The sequence below is a fragment of the Nipponia nippon genome, unplaced genomic scaffold (genome assembly GCF_047370975.1).
Source record: "Nipponia nippon isolate SJK-2023a ecotype South Korea unplaced genomic scaffold, ASM4737097v1 scaffold_10, whole genome shotgun sequence".
In the NCBI taxonomy this organism is placed as follows: domain Eukaryota; kingdom Metazoa; phylum Chordata; class Aves; order Pelecaniformes; family Threskiornithidae; genus Nipponia; species Nipponia nippon.
The window spans coordinates 37,327,674-37,346,921 of NW_028262291.1; the positions used below are offsets into that span (position 1 = coordinate 37,327,674).

General features: G+C 41.5%; 1 protein-coding gene across 6 annotated transcripts in view; it reads left to right on the forward strand.

Annotated features, from left to right (window-relative positions):
* Positions 1-19,248, forward strand: part of MEIS2 (Meis homeobox 2) — a 175,366-nt gene that overhangs the window by 149,724 nt on the left and 6,394 nt on the right. For all 6 annotated transcript variants that reach the window (XM_087746629.1, XM_087746633.1, XM_087746628.1 and 3 more), the window contains one exon: positions 19,035-19,093. In XM_087746629.1, coding sequence (XP_087602755.1) covers positions 19,035-19,093 — 59 coding nt within the window. The remainder of the gene's footprint in view (positions 1-19,034; positions 19,094-19,248) is intronic.

The window sequence follows — 19,248 nt, forward strand, 5'->3', positions numbered from 1 at the left end:
ATTATCCCCTACTCTTGCTGAAGGATGACGATGATGATGTATTAGGTCTTTCCTCTTTGTAAGTACATGATACTACAATGAGCACTTCACACTTCTCTTCCTGATAATCTATTGGTATAGATCTGTGGTTTCCTTTTAATGTCTGGTTCATTAGATGGTATAAATGTGCGTAGCATTTTTAGCTGTGGTTGAGGAAAGCAGGGAATGTCGAGGTTAAGGTTTATTATGACTGTCACGTTCAGGAACGGAGAGCTATATACTATTTCTGCTCCGAGTCTCTGCACATAACTCCAATTGACACTGGAGTTACGCATTTGCCTGAAAGCTGTTTATTGCCCTGTGAGTACTCGCTGTTTCTATGGGTGATCAGGACAGAATAGATCCGAGTACCGATTATTTTAAACCTCCTTGAAACTTTCCATGGAGCTGGGTTAAATAAATGATGGCATAGTATTTAGGAATGTAAAACCCAACAGATAATAGCTCTGTCCCTAAAACCACATACACACAAACATTAAGAATATTCAACAGTGTCATTTATTATGTAGAGGGCACTATACAGTTGCCCTCCCATGACACTAGCAATACAAGTGCTTCATGAGGGAATAAACCCCTGAAAGCTTGGTTGCAATTTACTTCTTTACTTCCTGCACATACTAACAATGATAGTTGAATTGAAAAGCATTTTAAAATTCATAAATATATAAGTAGCCATTATCTAGTGGAAAACATATGTCTGACTATAGGACCTGATCCACTACTCAGTTACTCCAATTTTAAACTAATGCAGCTCCACAGTTATCAATGAGGGTGCTGGTGTGCAACTGAAGTAGCATAAGGCAAATAAGGTTTTTAGTACATGTAAGGGTCATTTTGCTTAAAAAAAAGCCACCATTTTCATTGTGTGTTTATTTTGGGTACCTTAATTCAAATGCCCAGAAAAAGAGGCACTCAGAAGAATTGGATACTTTTAAAACCTGATTGTATTGTGACTGACAAAAAGCTGAGAATATTTAGCTACATGCTCCTTTTACAGGGGGAAAAAAACATGCCGTATGTTTTTTCTTCCTTTTCGTGGGGTAGAACTTTGTTTTTAAAGTAACCAAATTTAGCTGCTCAGTAAGTTAATAAGACAGTGATTTCAGCTGGAATTTGTTTTGACAGTTAAGACAAAATTTCATAGATTGGTTAATGGAAAGTGAACAGGATGATCTTTATATGTTCATAAATGCAAACAGTTTAAGACCAGGAGACCGTTAGAGTCTGAGCTATTTTTTCTTCAGTTTCACCCAAATCCTTTCTGCACTGAGCAGACTTGAGTTTGGCCGAAGTTGTTTTTTTTTTTTTTAAAAAAAAGGCATCCCATCTCAACTTTTCTGAAAAGTGTTGACTCCTGAAGTGTTAATCTTTACACTGTGTATTAGTAAAGCAAGTGTGGAAAGCAGAATCAGTAATTCACAACGCTAAGTTTGTATGGAAACAACAATCCCTCCCGCTGCCCCCCCAACTCCTGTGCAAACCTAGCACCATAGCCTAGGGGATGAACATAAGAGTAACACAAGGCTCTGGTGTTATTTGCACCCTTCTGATAGCTAAGCTTTTTGTGGAGGGTCCGCTGTGGAATTTCAAAGACAATAAGCAAACTTGCACCAGACAAAGTTGCATTCCTTTACATTTTAGATGTGAGAGAGAAAACAGATACAGTGCCGTTCAAGCCTTTATCAAGGTGACACAACCCCAAAAAGCTTTGATGCTGTCTATTGCAAACCTCGTGAGGATTTGAGTAGGAAACACAATCTGATTAGTTTGTTTGACTCGCCTTTCGAACTAGATGCATTCAGAAAGGGTTTCTGTACAATTCTCTTCCCCTCTCTTTATTGTGTGGTTTGCTTTGTTTGCTTGAGTTTAAAACTGCCATTACGTGAAAGTGTTGCAAGTATAAATAATTTAGAAGATAACTCTGTGGGGATGCTAATAATATGTCCCTGCTTTTTCTAATAGCAACTCATTACGATTCTGAGAACTAGTATTCCATAGGAACGATTACACAACATCACTGTATCATGGATATTGTGGATGTTGACAATAAAATCATTCTGACATCTATTTAATTAAGTGTATTTTCCTTCTTAAAAATGCCCCTTTTGTTTATGGCTTGCACCACTGCTTTAAATTCTCTAGAAATACCCAAAGGCTTCTTGAGTGGACAGATGGATGGACAGACAGATACATCCATCTGGTTTTATCTGTCTTAAGTGTTTGGATGTAATACCTTTCCCCAATAAGAAGCCACATCAATACAATTATCTAACAATGCACAATCACTTCTAAGGGAAATCTAATCAGTTAATAGATGTTAATAAAGACAAATGTACAAAGGTAATAAGTGGGTCAAACTCTAAGAGTCCTACTCTGTTCACTCTCATTTAAAGGAAAGAAAAAGCTTTTAATGGGGCTTCTCTTACTTTTACCCCATCATTTTATAAATTGCTTTGCCAACCCTTCATAACAAATAGTAATTTTAAGTAGGCCAACATCAAGCTCAGGTTGTATGCACTTGGTGGTAATGATAGTGTAGCTGCCCTTTCAGGAGTCATTAAGTCCAACAGTTGAGGTTTTTTTTTTTCTTTTTTTATATTTTTTGTTTAGTCTCCAGTAAATGAATGGGTGCTGTCAGTCTGAATGACTGTTGCTTAGAGAAATCAAGCTCTTTATCGTGCTAACCTCATCCTGGGGTCTTTTGGAAAGTCATAGGGCAGGCAGGCACTGTTTAAAGCAGTCATAAGTAAAAGCCTACTCGGTGCTGCGCATGCAACAAACAGTGAGGATGAAACAGCTCATGAGATGTAGTGGCCACCGTCTCACACAGTTGCACAGTACTTCAGGACTTGGATCTTTGGACTATATTATGGAGAAAGATATAGATTACAGATGATCGTAAGCTGTTCAAAGCTACATTTTTTTAAAATAAGCATTGCAGAGCTTTATCAGAACCATATTCACATCTTCTGTTCCAAAGCATAGCTATGTTTTGATGATTCTCAGGGCAAATTATTTAGATGTTAAAGGACGCATAGTCCATTCAAACAAAATAGAACTCAAGGACTGGGAGGAAAGTGTATTTGTCATTTTCAAATACTGTGACAATCTTCACACTAATGACTAGAAGAGAGTTAAAATTACTGATGAGATGGAACAAGCCACAGCTGCAGCTACTGCAGAGATTGCTTGGCTAACAAACTATTACAATAAACAGAGATTGTTTAAAAGAAGTTTGTGTTCTAGATAGTATCATTTTATATAGATGGGTTTATAACCTGGCGAACAAAGTTGACAGCAAACCCAGAGCAACATTACTCTCAGACATTCTTAAATACGAGTCTTGCTCCTCTATACTCATCTAGGACTCCTCACACATTTATTCCCACTGCCCAAAATCCACACACATTTCCTAGTGTTGCTCTTTCTCTCACACCTCCAGTGCCTGCCTCTCTTCCTATTTCCACTTCAGCAATATGTCTCTTTCGCTTCTGCCTTCGTCTCTTCTCACCTTGAATATTGTAGTCCCCTTCTCTCAGGACTCTAAGTCCCAGTCCTTCATCTCCCCCTCCTAATGTGTCAAATGCTGATGCTTCCTTCTCACACACACATCAAAATTACCTCCTATTTTAGGCACTTCAGCAGCCTTCCACCATCCTTTTCTGGATCAATTTCAAAATTGTCTTTTTTAAAACAATGTCAAAGTCTACTTCAACATAGATGTCTCTTTTTTTTTCATATTCTCCTCTCTACTCTCTGTCTAATGCTGCCCTCCCCTCAGCTCTGAAATCTCAGTTGACAAATCCTTCCTCTCTACCATAGCTCCCATCTAAAGAGCCTTTCTGTAGCTAAAGAGCCTTTCTGTATCATTGGCTAGCCATATATTTTCTCCTTTGCCTGTACATACCTCTTAATTTCTCTCCATGGAAACTGGTTTGGGACTGAGTTCATGAGGAAGATTAATACTGTATGGCATGCTTAAGCAGTTGTTATAGAACTGTGCTGTACTGGAAAACCAGAGCATGATCTAGGTAGCACTTGGGATAAATTTGGCAGAAGGATGAAATGTTTTTTTTTGGTCCAGATGCAAAACATGCCCACAAAAATTTTCAGTTACCAATTTTTCACCTGTATTTAGCACACCTGAAAATAAAGTGTAGGCACCCATCTTATCTGCACATCTTTGCATCAAATTTGTCCCAGCAATAAGGTACTTGCAACTGTGAGATTCTTCTTTCAAATTAGGATGTGGAATTTGACATTAAGATGTTTTCATATTTGTTGTTTTGTAGACCCTAGTTTATTGGACCAAAGGAAGACCAGTCCTCTAGATACATGGGTTTTTTTGACTGCGAACACATGTATCAGGCACCAAAAATTAGGCAGCTAATTGGACCGCTCATCTCAGCAGAACTGACTGGTGGTTAAGGGACATACATAAAATACAGCTGGATTTTTCAACTCAGGCTTCTGTCAAAACCCATTTAGAGTGCTAAATTTTTCTTTGGCTATTGACCACTATATTTGTTTGTATTTATTTCACTGACTCACAGAGCTAATGCATTTCCTGAAATGTCTCCGCGAACTCAGGTGAGACACCACAGGCTATGCTGTCTTAGGCTAGAATTTACTAGGATTAAAGCAGATGTGGCATTACCAGGGTCTGCTAAGCCTCATGTGATTTATAAAGATATAAAGTATATCTTTTATGATTACGATGATGCTAAAAATTTTGTGGATGATAATATAGTCATATTGGAAAGACTGAATATAACAACTGGGGAAGAATCAAGAAAAGGAAATGGAAACTAACTCTCCTTTACCAGTTCATCCGAATGGGTGTCTGCATTTGTTGCCTTCATTATTCTGTTTTACATGGATGCAAGTTTACAAGTTTACATATAAAAAGGCATATTTGATTTCTAAAACAGTTAAATATTACAGGATTTTCACTACCAAATTAAAAATGTGTATTGTTCCTAGGAATGTACATGTCTGATAATTTTAGTAATTCAAGTGAAAAGCAAAGAATAACTTTCCCTCTTCTAACTACTGATTTGTCTTCCTATGTTTTCTTCAGTTTGGACACTGAATGAGAATGAAAACATTGGGTTTATTCTACTTATAGTTAATTTCTTATCAAATTTATTTTTAAATTCTTATGCACACAAGCACAATGCTGAACTGCTTTGCTTGAAGATGCTGCCTGTGAATTTGGGGCATTTTTTTTCTCTTTTCACAGGCTATTTTTGGTTTACATAATGTTTCTATTGACCTTAAATTTTGTGTTTCTTTCAAAGGGTGGTTAAAAATGTTCTAAAACTTGGCTTGAAATTCTTATGAAAGTATTGTTACAATATTGGCTTATAAACCAATTAAGCCACAATAAAAGATGTGTAGCATATTTTACAAAATATTGCCTCATGAATATATCTGTTAGATATGTATATCATTTGAGTTGCATATGAGTGTCAAGCACAAACCTTGCGATCTTTAGTTTAAGCTAATTTTTTAGCTTTAGCCCATCACTGAATTTTCCAGCATCATCACCTAGCTGCTGCCCAGTCCCGAGACGCCTAAAATCTTTTGGTCCACATATACTTGTTTCCATTGGTGAGCATGCACAAAACTGCCTGGAACGGGATATAATTGAGAAATTTGGAACTGTAACCATAGCAGTACCGAAAAGTGAGATGTTATCCTGCTCATGGTTATTTTACATAGAAAGGACCTCCAGGACAGAGGAATAGGAAAACAAATACACATATGGTGATAAATAGACAGTAACATGTTCCAGAGTGACACACAACTTTCAACACAAAATCAGCCTTGCCTCAGTGTATCTCCCCAGGGGCCAAATCCAGCCAAAGTTCTTGTCATACATCAGCCATACCAAGCTTTACACAAAAGAGGCAAACGGGGTAGAGGGAGTGCTATACTCAATGGCTCATTGGCTAGAAAATTCACTTGTTAAATAGGATATATGTTTGCAGGTCTTCTCTTCGTCTTGATTTAAATCAATGTCTTAACTGTTCCAAGTGAGTTGAGTTTCCCAATCAATGGGCTATTGAACATAATGCTCCATCTTTACTCTTCTTCACTATCATGCCTTTTCTCCTGACTACCAGTTCTGTTGCGTATGTAACGACTAGTCAGTAGAACAAAATTAAATAAGAACAAGGGCTTGACTGTATAGCCTCTTGGTTAGGGCTCCAACTTCAGATGTGTGAGAGTTAAGTGCTGGTTAATTATGGCTGTATAATTACTTACTTCAGGTGGAACATCTTCAGAATGAGAACTGAAAGGGCTTTGTTCACTGTACTGAATACCTGGGTGATTCAGATATTCTTTTAGGATGTGATGGACCTATGTTCAAGTCTTTGTTCCAAATCAAGCAGGATAGGGAGGGAAAACTTCTTTCCAGATAAATAGTCAAATAATTATGGTGCCAGCTATAAAGGAAAGAGATCTTTATCTGTGTTGTTATAAGAAAGACCAGACCTGTCCTAAGATGTCTGTCTCACTAAAGGGATCCTTAGGAATCCTGACTGGACATAAGTGTCTTCCTCTAACTCAGAGACAGAACATGGTTACAGCAGAAAGTAACTCACTGTTAGGTTACGCATATACACAGCAGCAAAAATGATGATGGGATGGGGTGTTAAAAAGTAGAAATCTACATGCCTAAAGAATGTAGGCACTTTCAGTGTTAAGTAAGGGCTTTTTTTTTTTTTTTTTTTTTTTCCAAAAAAATGTAGTTAGGTATCTAAGCCCACCTTCTGGTGATTCTTGGAACATCTAACCGGAGGCAGGAATTTCCTTGGGAGCAGATCATCTACAATTTAGGCACCAGTGTCAACATCCCTTTGCTAATCTTGCCTTCTAACTCAGAATTTCACTGAACATTAGGATTAGCTTTACAGGGCCTATGATGATTTTGATAATAGGACTTGGTCATTTTGAAACTTTTCCTTATACATCTGAGTGCTTTACTAGACCAGGCTGAAGTGATCAGCATTGTTGGATATGGCCCTGCAATTACCAGTTTTGTGGGCTCAAATGCAGGTTTATACACATATTCTTAGATGCCTTCATCCCTACGCAGTGCAGGAACAATTAGTGAAATTCTCCTGAAAATTAAGCCTCAACACCCTACCAGTCAGAACAGTCAGAGTTAATATTGAAATCCATCAGCAACCAGTTATTAAAATTATGTAAGATCACACACAGAGTTTCCAAACTGCTCTCATAAAGAAAGATAAATATTAGATAGGTTATATAGATTGGGTTTCATTTCATAACAGATATCTCAATTGTATGCAAAATATGGGATAGTGGAACACATTACAGAACTGGCCAGTTCATTGAAGAAATATGTGCTCAGTTTCAAGTTTCTTTTTGTGGTATGATTTAATTTTCACATGAGATATTTAAGTGGCAGTGACTACATTAAGAGAGACTTCTCCAGCTACCCGTCCTTTAACAGAAGAAAGAAGAATACATTAATAGCCCCCTCTTTAGCTGGGGAAGCCAACAACAACTGAAACGTGCTGCACTTCAGCACAGGTTCCTCCAGTGCTCTGCTCTGCCCATAAGCCAGCTGAGTACTGAAATCACGAGAACCCAACCTTTCAAGTGCTTCAGAAAGCACAAACCTTCCCAGTTTCGGTCCTTAGCTTGTTCAGAAGAATGAAAACAGCAGAGAAAAGAAATGGTGTAACATTCACATATATGTCCTTAATCATAGCATATCTGGCCATCTAGGACCCCTGCAGAGCACCAGCAAGCTTTATCGCTGACTTGCCAGCTGTACTTTGCAATTATCTCCGGTGAGCCAGCAAGGTAGGCTGGGGAGCAAGAGCTCAGCCCTGGGCGGGGTGAAACACTGGTCAGAGAGTATGGGAGCCTGGCATATGGAGTGATAGGCTGAGGAAACGGCTCCACGGAGATCTTTTAATTTTTCCATTCCATGATTCCAAACCAGTTTGGCTTAAAGTAAGTAAGACACGAGGATACATAAAACACATTCATATACTAACAAACCCCCAAAAACATTTTTAGAGCATTTTCCCCTGATTCCTGTGGGATACAGAGAACACAAAATGGCATGAGTCAGAGTAAAAGCTTCACTAGTGTGACACTGGGAAGATCTGCATGATTACGTCTTCATTTTAGCACACAAACAATATAGCTGTCCCGCACTTGTGCTGCCAATACCTTCAGTCACTGTGGAGCACGTATTCTATAACATGGCAGGCTGCAGGCTCATGGTGTCTGTGGTGTTGACACATCTTTAGCTACTTAGCCATTTGATAAAGGCTTGCCACGAGTACGGGAATAATTAAAGGGAAAAAAAGAACATGATTCTGCACCTACAGAAAGAAAGAAGATTTACATAAGCAGAATCTCCAGTAACCAGACAGTGGAAAGAGTGAAACACAAGGGATACCAGCATGTAGGTATGACTTACTGAGAAGTGATTAGGTGTATCTGGATAAGAGCTATAACATGGGAGGGGGGGGGATGTATTTATACATAGTGTATTATTTATGCCCATTACTTCTAATTGCCTAACTAGTTCTCTTTCCTCTCACGTATACTTTAGTACCCACCAACCAGAGAAAGATGTCTACAGCTAAATATCTGCCAATTATTATGGACTTTTGCTTAATATTCTATTGTTCCACTGACAGCACAGTTTTTAATATATCATTTTATACTATCCTGTACATCATCATTTTCCTGCCTCCCTTAGGGCCCTGGCTGTAATAGTTCTTATTTATTTCCACAAGCTAACATATATGCAAAAGACCTTCTAGTCATGATGTCGCCCCCACCACCTTCACCTCTTCCCATCTTTGTTTTTGTAATCCTTTTTGTCTGTTTTTAAAGTTACAGTATAAAGAAGTGTGAACACAGCATGTGCATAGACACATACCAGGGTCAAATACACAGCTTGCTGTGTGGTTCCCTTCCCCATCTGTAAACGCACAAGACACTCCTCTCCTGCTCAGCAGCGTTATACTGCAGCCTTTTCTTGTGGCCCGTAGATTTGTTTTTTTAGCTAATAAACTTGAAAGCAGATCAGAAAGGAAATAAAGGAAAACTCCCTCGCTATTCCAATGGGTGAGGCAGGAGTTTAACAGCCCGTGTAGTGACTGATCACCTCACAGAATCTGCTCAGCACCTTCCGAGTCTAAGGGAACTGAACGGAGCATTGACTCTGGGCTGGCAGTGCCGCAGTCTGGTTAGTTGCATCAAATGCTATTTCTTACTGAGCACTTGTTTTGCAAAATGCTTTTCTTGAGGAGAATCTGTAACAGTATAAGCTGGAGGTGGCTGTGACTGCATCGCTGTCTCTGAAACGGAACAGGCATCTTTAGGATTGGTAGTTCTCAAACTTTCAGCAGTGTGTTTCTATACATATATTTTGGCTGTGTTTTTTTTAAAGTGGGCTCTTCGGATCCAGTTTCCTGAGGTCTGCTGGTTGACAGGTAGAAAAATACATATTTTTTTCCTTCAGATTTTAATAACAATGAAAAAGTGTACAAGCTTCATGGTCAAGACAGGACAGCGAGTACAAAAAAATTGTTATCTTAAGGCAAAATTTACTGTCAGGGAAAATGGAACATTCCTTCTGAACTCACGATCTGGTAGTGCATGTGCAGGTTGGTTGTAGATGGTTGCTACAATAAGGCTTCTTTCATACAGGTGTGTTTATGCCCCAGGCTTGCTGGCCACAGTCCATTCCATTTACAGAAGCTGAATTAAACAATAACTACCGCATTGCAAAAAGAAGAAGGAAAAAAAAAAAAAAAGGTGAGCGTCAAAGGAGATGCCTGAGAGCTTTGTTAGGGCCAAGAAAAGCCCTGTTGCAGTTGTCAGAGCTTGTTGATGTTGCAGAGAACGGCACTTTTTTTTTTCTGCTGGATTTTGTGGTTCTGCCTTAGGAAAGAAAGTAAAATAGAACGGAAGAACAAAGTCCTACTCTATAAATCAGCAGCTGCTCCTTGCCAGATCAAAGGAGTGACATTTTTGCTCCTGGACTACTTGTCCACTTTAGGTGCTTGACAGACAGCTAACAGCTGGCCTGTTACATAGCATAGGAGAGTTGGGCTACATCTTCTTCAGAGTAGATGACAAGCTAATCAGAGATATCCATAGCCCAGGACACGTGACTGCACCTTGATCTCTTCAAACCTACCCAGTACATGATTGCTAAACACCTTTATGCATTTTTGGCAAGTTGCTACTTAGGTAGTTTCCACTGAAAAGTAAGAAGGAGAATTAGTGCCTTAATCTAATTTGATCAGGGAAGTTAAACAGATGTTAAATTTGTTGACAGCTCTCCTTTTTGGGTCAATTTAGAATTGGCTAAAAAATTTAATATGAAACAGTTAAAAAGTTGTGTAAAATACTTCAATGTGATATTATTAGAAAACTACACTTTTTAAAAAAAAGTTACCTAAAACGAGGCCCCTCAACTCCTATGTAAGAAGCTAGATAAGCTGATTGTGTTTTCAAGACTGCTGGACTCTCATTAGTTTTGAAAATCTTTTCCTATGAGTTTAAGATGATAAATTAACACATCTTTAAACGCATGAGTTACTTAAGATTTTATAGGAGATCTGTTATCTACCTTTAACATGGATGTCTAAGTGCTAGCAAATCAAAGCGCACGCCAAATTAGCTAAATTGTATTTCGCATCTCCACAAGAGGTATGTATACAAACCTGGAATTTTAATGTCAGTAGTAAAAATTTCAAAGTGATTCAGTTTCTAGTTGATTCCCATCTGCAATAAATCAAGTACAGGATGAGGTTATATACTACAGCTTATGTCTATTGACTTTGCATTTTATCTGTAAGATATGAATAGCTAAGGAAGTACGTCTGTTTGTCTCCTCCCTTCCTTTCAAGTAACTTTAGAAGATCGTTTTTACGGCGCATGATAAATAACCGTATATGAATAATCTGACGGCCCTCGTGGAAGAGCCGCAGCCACCGCCGGGGTGTGTTAGGCGGCTTCAGGTGCCTTGGGTGCACGGCAAGGCGCCTGCTACCCGCCAGGAGCCCGGGGGAACCCGGGGTGACACTTTTCCACCCCAGCTCAGGTTTCCCGAGCGCTTGCAGGGACACCGGCGCCCGCCCGCGGGACGGGCGGCTGGGCAGCGGGAGCTCCGCGCCCCCTCCCCGCTGACGGACCTACCTGCCGCCCGCCCGCCCGCCCGCCCTCGCTCACCGCGGGGCTTCGCGGCGTGCTGCTGCCCGCGGCAGCGCAACCCCCGCCGTTCCGCCAAGTGAGCCCAGAGCAGGGCCGCAGCGCTACCTGGCTCCGCGGGCGCAGAGGAGGCAGCGCTGCCCTGGGGCAGCGGCACCCCCGGCCCCGGCCCGGCAGCGGTGCTCTGGCCCCACCTCATGGCGCCCCGCTGCACAGCGGGAGGCCTCACCTGGGGCCACCGCAGGCTGCAGCTCGGGGCGAGCCCGGTTTTGCAGCAGGGAGCGGCAGCTCTTCTGTTGCCAGCGTGAGTGGGTGCCGACCCCAAGCGCAGGCTGGCTTTGGCCGTGGCGCTGGGCCCTCACGGGCCTGGGCTGGTGGCGAGGCCGATGGGGGCAGCGGGGCGCAGGCCGGCAGGGGAGCCAGGTGGCCAGGGGGCCTCCAGGTTCGTGGGGAGCACTGGGGAGACCCGACTGTGACTGGGGCCTCCTGGACGTCTGCCTTCATTGTAGGGAAAGGGTCCTGCCCCAGGCCCCAGCCCCGGCCCCGGCCCCAGGAGCGAAGGCAGGGTGGCTCCGTGGGCCTCGTGCTGCAGTGCCGAGGCTCCCCGTGACAGGCACCAGGTCCTTCCTTGGCAGAGCCAAATCATTTCCCCACGCTCCCAAGAGGTAACCTGGTAACCAAGAGTTACATGTTTAACAAGACGGATTTTCTCTGAGGTGAATAGATGCCGTCTTGCCAATTCTCATGATATTATCACAAGGCTCAAGTTATTTCATGTTAACTCGAGGTCCCAGCTCCAGGAGACAATGGTTACGTGAGAATCTTTTCAAGCACGTTTCTAGATTTTGTGGCTGAGAAGAGCACTTTAAAAATGTGGCGCAATGACTGAAAAACTCGCAAAGTAAACACCGAGAAGAGCGCTGTTTAGATTTCTGATTTTTTAGGACAGTCTCACAGTTACAGGACGGGCAAACTCATGATTTCCAACAATTGGCAGCTCCGAGTGGCATAACGTAGTTTTAGGAGCTCCAACATAAACATACAAGATGCGGCAGAGGTCTTCGGGACGGTTAGCGCCTGCCACGGGCTGCCTCAGGCACCCAGCTTAGTTGCTCTCTGTCATCTTCTGGAGCCTTCTCTCCACCAAACGTGGGTGCTGACTTAGGTCCTCTGAATCACACCTTTGACAGATGTGAGATGTCTAAATTAGCTTAAGAAAATCAGTTTAAACAGCCCCTAACCCCCCTTTGCTAACAAGGCTGTCCAAAACTGTGTGAAGTTTTGTCAGGGAATGAACCTGCCTGTCCCTCCCTCCCTCCCTCTTCCTCTCAAAACCAATCGTGTAAAGTCACTCCATTTCTCAATATTCACCACTTAGGGAAGCCTTGTTTAGATGGCTCATTTCCAGGTGACTAACTCAGCTTTTTTAATTTCCTATAAGGAATGCTGCAAATAAGAGTTGGTAACCAGGTGCGGCATAGATTCAGTGAAGCATAAACAAGGGCTTTTTCATCTATTTTTGTACACACATGTACAGAAGGACGCCTAAACCTAATTCTGTCAGTTTAGAATACATATTGGAGGGAGAAGTTGAATAAACTAAGATAACTAGATTTTACTTGCTCAGATAAAAGTTTGGGTGATGATAGACAAAGACTGCTGTAAAGGCGGGGGGGTGTATATTGATAAAAGTGTTTCTGCAAATTAGTCTTTTCTAATGCATTCTTTCAGGCTGCTCTGATCTGCTCAAGATTTCTGAAATGATTCTTTCAGCCTGGGAAAGAAGTAATTTTCTAGGCTACTTATGAAAACATTTTTTGTGACTTAGATATAGTATTTCATTGGTTATTTTCCCTTCCAAATTAGGGCATTCTTGAGCAACAAGGGATCAGTGTAGTATATACTCTTGAGCTAAACACTGACATGTTCATAGCCCAAATACTGAAATATCATTTAGGCAAAGATTTATTTTCCCATCCAAGGTGAAAACATTCGGATTATTTTTTAGAATGCATTCTTAGGCTCTTACTCATCAAAACATTGAAGCAGGTGCTTAAACCCCATTTATTCATCAAGCTCAGCTCCCATTTACCTAGGTTTAATACGAGCCGAGCTTCTCACCTAGATTTGGCAGGTTTTTGAAAAATCTGGCTAGACTGTTCCTCTGGGTACCTACAATTTTTGAAAATTAGGCTTTATATTCAGATGACAGACAATAAACAATTTTAACCCTACATTATTGTTGTTATTGTTGTTACTTTTATTTTTAGTATTTCTATGACTAAGCCTCTGACAACGTTCATTCAGTATCTCTGTTTTCAAGCGAAAGAGCAGAAGTGTCTTCCTGGGCTAAAATCTAAATTGAGGCAAACCTATCCTTGTCATTAATCCTGTTAGAGAACTAATTGTGAATTCGTCTCACAAATTTGTTTATTTCTGTGTTTTTCACATAAAGGATTGAGAACCCATTTATGCAGTGGCTGGTTTGTTAAATAAATGCAATATTTTAAAACCTCATTTTCTGGGATGGATATTTTAAGTGGAAATCCAGATTGAAGACTGATACTGAAAAGTTTTGAGTTGTACGTGGTGGCTCCATGTTGTCCCTCAGGCTCTCAGAAGGAGCGATCTGCTGCAGGGGACTGGTTCAGGTGTGCACCAGTTCATCTCACAGACGATACCAGACATACAGACAAGTGACTGGAGTTAAATACCACTCTGTGCTTGAGTTCAGATTAGACCCCAAGTTGGGGATGACTTGTAGTTTCCTAAGCTTTCATGCGATTCATCCTCCTGAAACAAAATCTGTTGTGACCCTACGGACCTAAAGTGAATTTTCCATGCTAGCCATAGAGTGAAGCTGGAGATGTTTCTAATTCTGATTACCAATCAGCACAGCCACTAACAGTTCATTTCAAGAACTAATCATACTCGGATTCAGTTATGGAGTGGTCACAGTGTTTTGAAATACTTGTACAGTATGTATAAAAAAGACGGTGGAAACAACAGCAAAATTATTTTTGGATGTGCCAGACTTGAGCAAGCAGACTAAGAGATCTCTGTTTGCTGCTTATTCTCTTTTACACTTTGCAGAAATATCTCTCTGCGATTTTATCTGAACATCATTTATTATAAAAATAAAATGTATTATGTAAATGCGAGTTTAACGTCATTTGATATGACTTGAGATAAAATATGATAAATATATAAAGAAGATTAATTACAGGACTTCCTATAAAATACAGAATACATGTTTATTTAGGACAAAGAAAACCAAGGCTCTGTTTGAAGAGATGCAATTAAATGCATATATTTAGATTATATTGTCATGCTAATTAGCAATGGCAAGAACCAATTAGGACTGGGGCTACCAAATCACCAGAATACATTGCATATTCACTAGTATACCTTTACTGCTCTACTGGTTTTTGCTGGAAGCAGATAAAAATGAAGTGTGTTCTTTTGAAAGTCCATATTGTTGTGCATCTTGAGCCAAATCTTGTTTGTCATGCTTTCATAAATTGTCCCACAAAAGTTACCGGAACTACTTGTGTGAGAAAGACAGGCTCTGGCTATAGGAGATATATGTGGCTGCTTTAGGTGGCAATTAAAGGAAAACAGAAGATGCAAAAGCCTTCTTTCGATTCAAATGGCTATTGTTTGAATAAGCGAGGTCAGTAATCTGTCACTTACAAAATGCTGGAAGTGAGATTTTCATTAAAGGTACTATGTCAATGACATGTATTTCTCAACATTACACACCTCATTTATCATTCTGGAATGAGGACCCAGTACCCTATGAATGCAGAGTTTGTGAAGGTATCGCCTCACAGCCCTGGAGGCTGATGACCCCTCTTTATCTACACAGCAGGTAAGGCACAAACAGTGGCAGTGGGAGCTCTCTTTGCAGTCCCCTGCCAGTGTGCCTGGCTGCTAAGCTGAGGGAACAAAGGAAAGATAGCATATGGATAGCAGATTGTAGGAGTGCTGAAAGAGGACTGAGGAAATCTATGTTGGGTGTGTGGCTCTGCCAAAGATCTCTTGTATGACTTTGGCCTTGTCACTTAATCTCCTTCTGTCTCCGTTCCCCTTCACAAGCAGGGAGAAGGCGTCTCTCCTCTCCCCCAAGGCTTTGCCTGGAAACCTGAGTTCTCCTGGGCAGCGTGCTTGTGCAGCACGGGGTGGAGTAAGACTGAGCTTTACTGGGTCCTCTAACTGCTGCTATCGTCCAAGTAATAGGAATTACTATTAACAGAAGAGTAACAAAGAAATCCATGTCTCGTTGATAGATTTTACTCATCTTTTCAGGCCATTCAATCTTTGGCCTCTGGGTGAAGGGTAGGAACAAGGCAGGCAATTAGTGTCAGGAACAGGGCTGTGAATTCTTCCTTTATAGGGTTCCAAATAATGCTGGAAATAGTGGCGTTGGTGTTCTCTTTTTTCACCTGTCTCTTAATGCCTTTTGAAGACATTTGTGCCAAAATAACATCGCAGTGTTTCTGCAACGCAAAAGGCTGTATTTTGCTTCACTTTGGCCCTGGAGATGGCTCCCTGAGGGATTCAAAAAAAGCCCTCGAAAAAATGTAGAGGCTAGGGCAGGGACTATGGTTTCTACGTCTCTATTATGCACTGTGCATATTTATGGGGCAATATAAAGAATAAATAATAATCCACAAATGCTGCATTCTGTGCCCTTGTCTACCAATTGTGCTGATGCATTACATGATGTAGCTACTGCTAATGCAACTAGGATCTAATTTTTAGCTTCACCTGAAATGTATGTCTGGTTTGCACCTGCAATTTTGCAAATATAAATAATTTCATATGTAATTTTTCAGACATACCCGTTGGTGGGTATAACTGATGCCGTTTATGGACAGGATTTTTCGGAGGAGCTGTAGAAATGGAATTTCAAAATGGTCTGGATGCCTACAGCCTCTGTGCTCCTATATCTTTCTAAGTATATGACAGTGTATCTTCTCTTCAGACAAAGTGTTGCTGGTCTAGAGGACATCATTTGCACCTGCAGTTATGCAGATCTGCAAAAGAAAAATGGAGAAATAACGAAATCAGAAATCAAACCCAAGCACTGTTTTTTGCAAGATTTACTGGACAAATGTGATCACTTTTATGGCAATTTTTTTCTGTAGGGAAACAAAGATTGGGGGACTCACTATTAGGGCTTTAACTCTCATTTCCAAAACAACCAGTGAATTGCCTCCATGTCGAGTTTGCAGTGAAGGGCTGGCTTTATTCACACCAGCGGAATAAAATAAGGCCAAGCTCTTTCGGGAGTGAACGGCTGGGCAAGACTGGGTTTTCAACACCCGTCCCAAAAGGCTTACTCTGTGGTGGCAGTGGAATATGTAAGACTGGAGTGAAGTATCCCAATCTGCTGCTGGCGGAGGTAAAGCAGTTGTCACCTGAAACCCTTCAGGACTTAGAATTTTCTTAATGCTCTGCCTTGTTGTGCGAGCCCATTGAAAGAACACTTCAGAGGGCACCCATTTCTTACTAATGTAAACTTTCTGAGGAGTATCCAAAGATATGACCTCTGGGTGAACCTTTAACCTTCCCCTTAATTATTTGTTTGAAGACAGTGTCGAGTTCTCCCGCTGAGAGCCAAGGCCCATAATGCTTCGCAGCCCTGTGAGCCGGGGTGTGTGTGCCGGGAAGTGGAGAGGGACATAAATAAGGGGACCACCAGATGTAAATAATAAAAGTGGTTGGGGTTTAAATAAAAAACAAAAAAGCAATTTGGTTTCCCTGAAGAGTGGCCTGATGGAAGAAAAGGGGTTAGTAAGATGGAAAGCCCGCGCATGTGGGGGGATGTTTCTGTTGTCTGTGATTTTTTACAGGCCTAAATAAGCGTTCATTCCATTCTTTAAAACCTTGCCATCTGTATACACCATTAGAAGCTCATAGGAGAAGAGAAAACAGTCTTATCAGGCTTTCCTGTTAATCTCTATTGGCCTTAACTTTAGCTGATAAAAGGCGCGCTGGACGGAGGAGGTTCGGGTCAGGCCCCATTTGGTCAGCGCGGTAACGTTCCTGGGAAGGAGCTCAGCAAATGAAGTCCTATCGGGGACCTTTGTCTTTGAGGGTGGAAACGCGCCTCGAAATCACAGCGTCGGGGTAGGAGATGCCTTCCCCGTGCCGCAGTCAGAAGGGAATAAACAAGTACATCGACTGTGTCTGAGTTTTTATTTTAATACCTGTAGTCATGACTAATTCTGAGGCAGGATGACATTTCTGACAACTGAATTATACTTTTCCTAAAGAATAAAGAATGTCTTTTGGATGTAAACAGAGAGATGCAAAAGAGCCCTTTAGTGTTACTTGTAGCATTTATGCATCTGTCTAATGAAATTTCCACGACTGTGATTATGGAAGATGCGATCGAAGGTGTGCAACCGTCTTTTATTATCTGCGGAGGAATTTAACCGGGGGGCGGGAGGGAGGGAGGGAGGGAGGCACGACAAAAGGCCTTGTGGAGTTGATGCTATATAAAGGCTAGCAATTTACTAAATGAGCAGATGAACTTAGTTTTCAGTTAACTGACTGAAAGACTTCACTAGGCATTGGATCGGGCCCAATGGCAATTATTGGAGGCTGTTTTGGATGATGGGCATGTTAGTATTTCTGAAGAGGATTAAAGACTAGTATTCGACTTCATTAGCACTCCTTAAGGGTCACCAGCCGAAAGGCCGAGCTGTGAAATAGCACACAAAACGTGCGCAAAGGCTCCGAAGTGTTCTCAAACACAAAGAAGGGGGACAAAAACAAGCGTGGCTCCTGAGTGACAGAAAATTGCCCTGGTTTGAAAGAAACTCTGCGAATAGGCAGGTTTTAAAATTATTTTAGGGAAATTAATTTGGCTTAGCTTGTGCTGATGTGGATCGCTGCGCATTAAGCTAATAAGAAATATGCAAGCACTTATTTTTGGATTACCAGCAAAATTAAATCCAGGCTCCGCAGCCAACTAACCGCCTTTACCAGTGCTCAAAAGCCTCAGCAACCGCCCTGGTTTGAGATAAAAAAAAAAAAAAAAGAAGAAAAAAAAGGCTATTTTGGGCCTAATATTAACCACATGTACCTGCGACCGGGGGTTTCTAACGAGTTGAAAGGTGGCTGGGTTTAGGGCGGGCGCGGGGTGTCCCCGCTCGCTGGGCCGCCGAGGTCGCCCCCAGCTGGCACTGACCTCCTGACGACCCCCGCCTTTACGGGCTCCATCGGCAGGAGTTGCAGAGGAGCAGAAGTCTTTCTGGGCCGGCACTTATTGCTGCTGCACTGGCGATAAAACTTCAGACAGCCTAATTGATGGCTTTGCTGACCTAACGATACCTTGTGAAAGCACGGAGTGGCAAAGCCTGGTCCTCATTTATGGCCAGCTGCAAGGGTAGCTGGATCCCTAGGATGGAGAGGGGGAAAAAAAGTCTCCCAGCCTGTGAACTTTAACCAGGTTCTGAGCCACTCGAAGGAGTTAAAGAAACAATTGTCTTTTAACACAAGTTTTCGGTCGCATTTGCTTGTTCAAAGCCGCCCAGCAAATCCAGCTTTAAGCTGGCTAGTAAGATAAGCGTGTTACTGGTTACAATTTCTGAGCACTTAGAGGAAAATCCTTTAAAGTGAAATTATACTCTGTTAAAAAAGCAACGCGAAGCAAAACGCGTTGCCGCACCGCGCTACAATCCTGTCCGCTTTAAAGCAGAGGTGTTCTCAAAACACAGAAGCAAGCTGATGAAAGGACTTCTATTCTTTGTATTCTGTTGCAGGTTTATTAATGCCAGAAGAAGAATAGTACAGCCTATGATTGACCAGTCAAATCGAGCAGGCAAGTTCCAAGTAGTATCTGTATTCAAGTCCCACAGGCGCAAATCCTCATCAAGTTATTCTTCGGGAGTCCCATCACCTGGTAAATAAATGCTCCAACCAGGCATTCTGGGAGATTATTTTTTTTTCTTATGTCCCCAGAATTCCGCTGTAGGA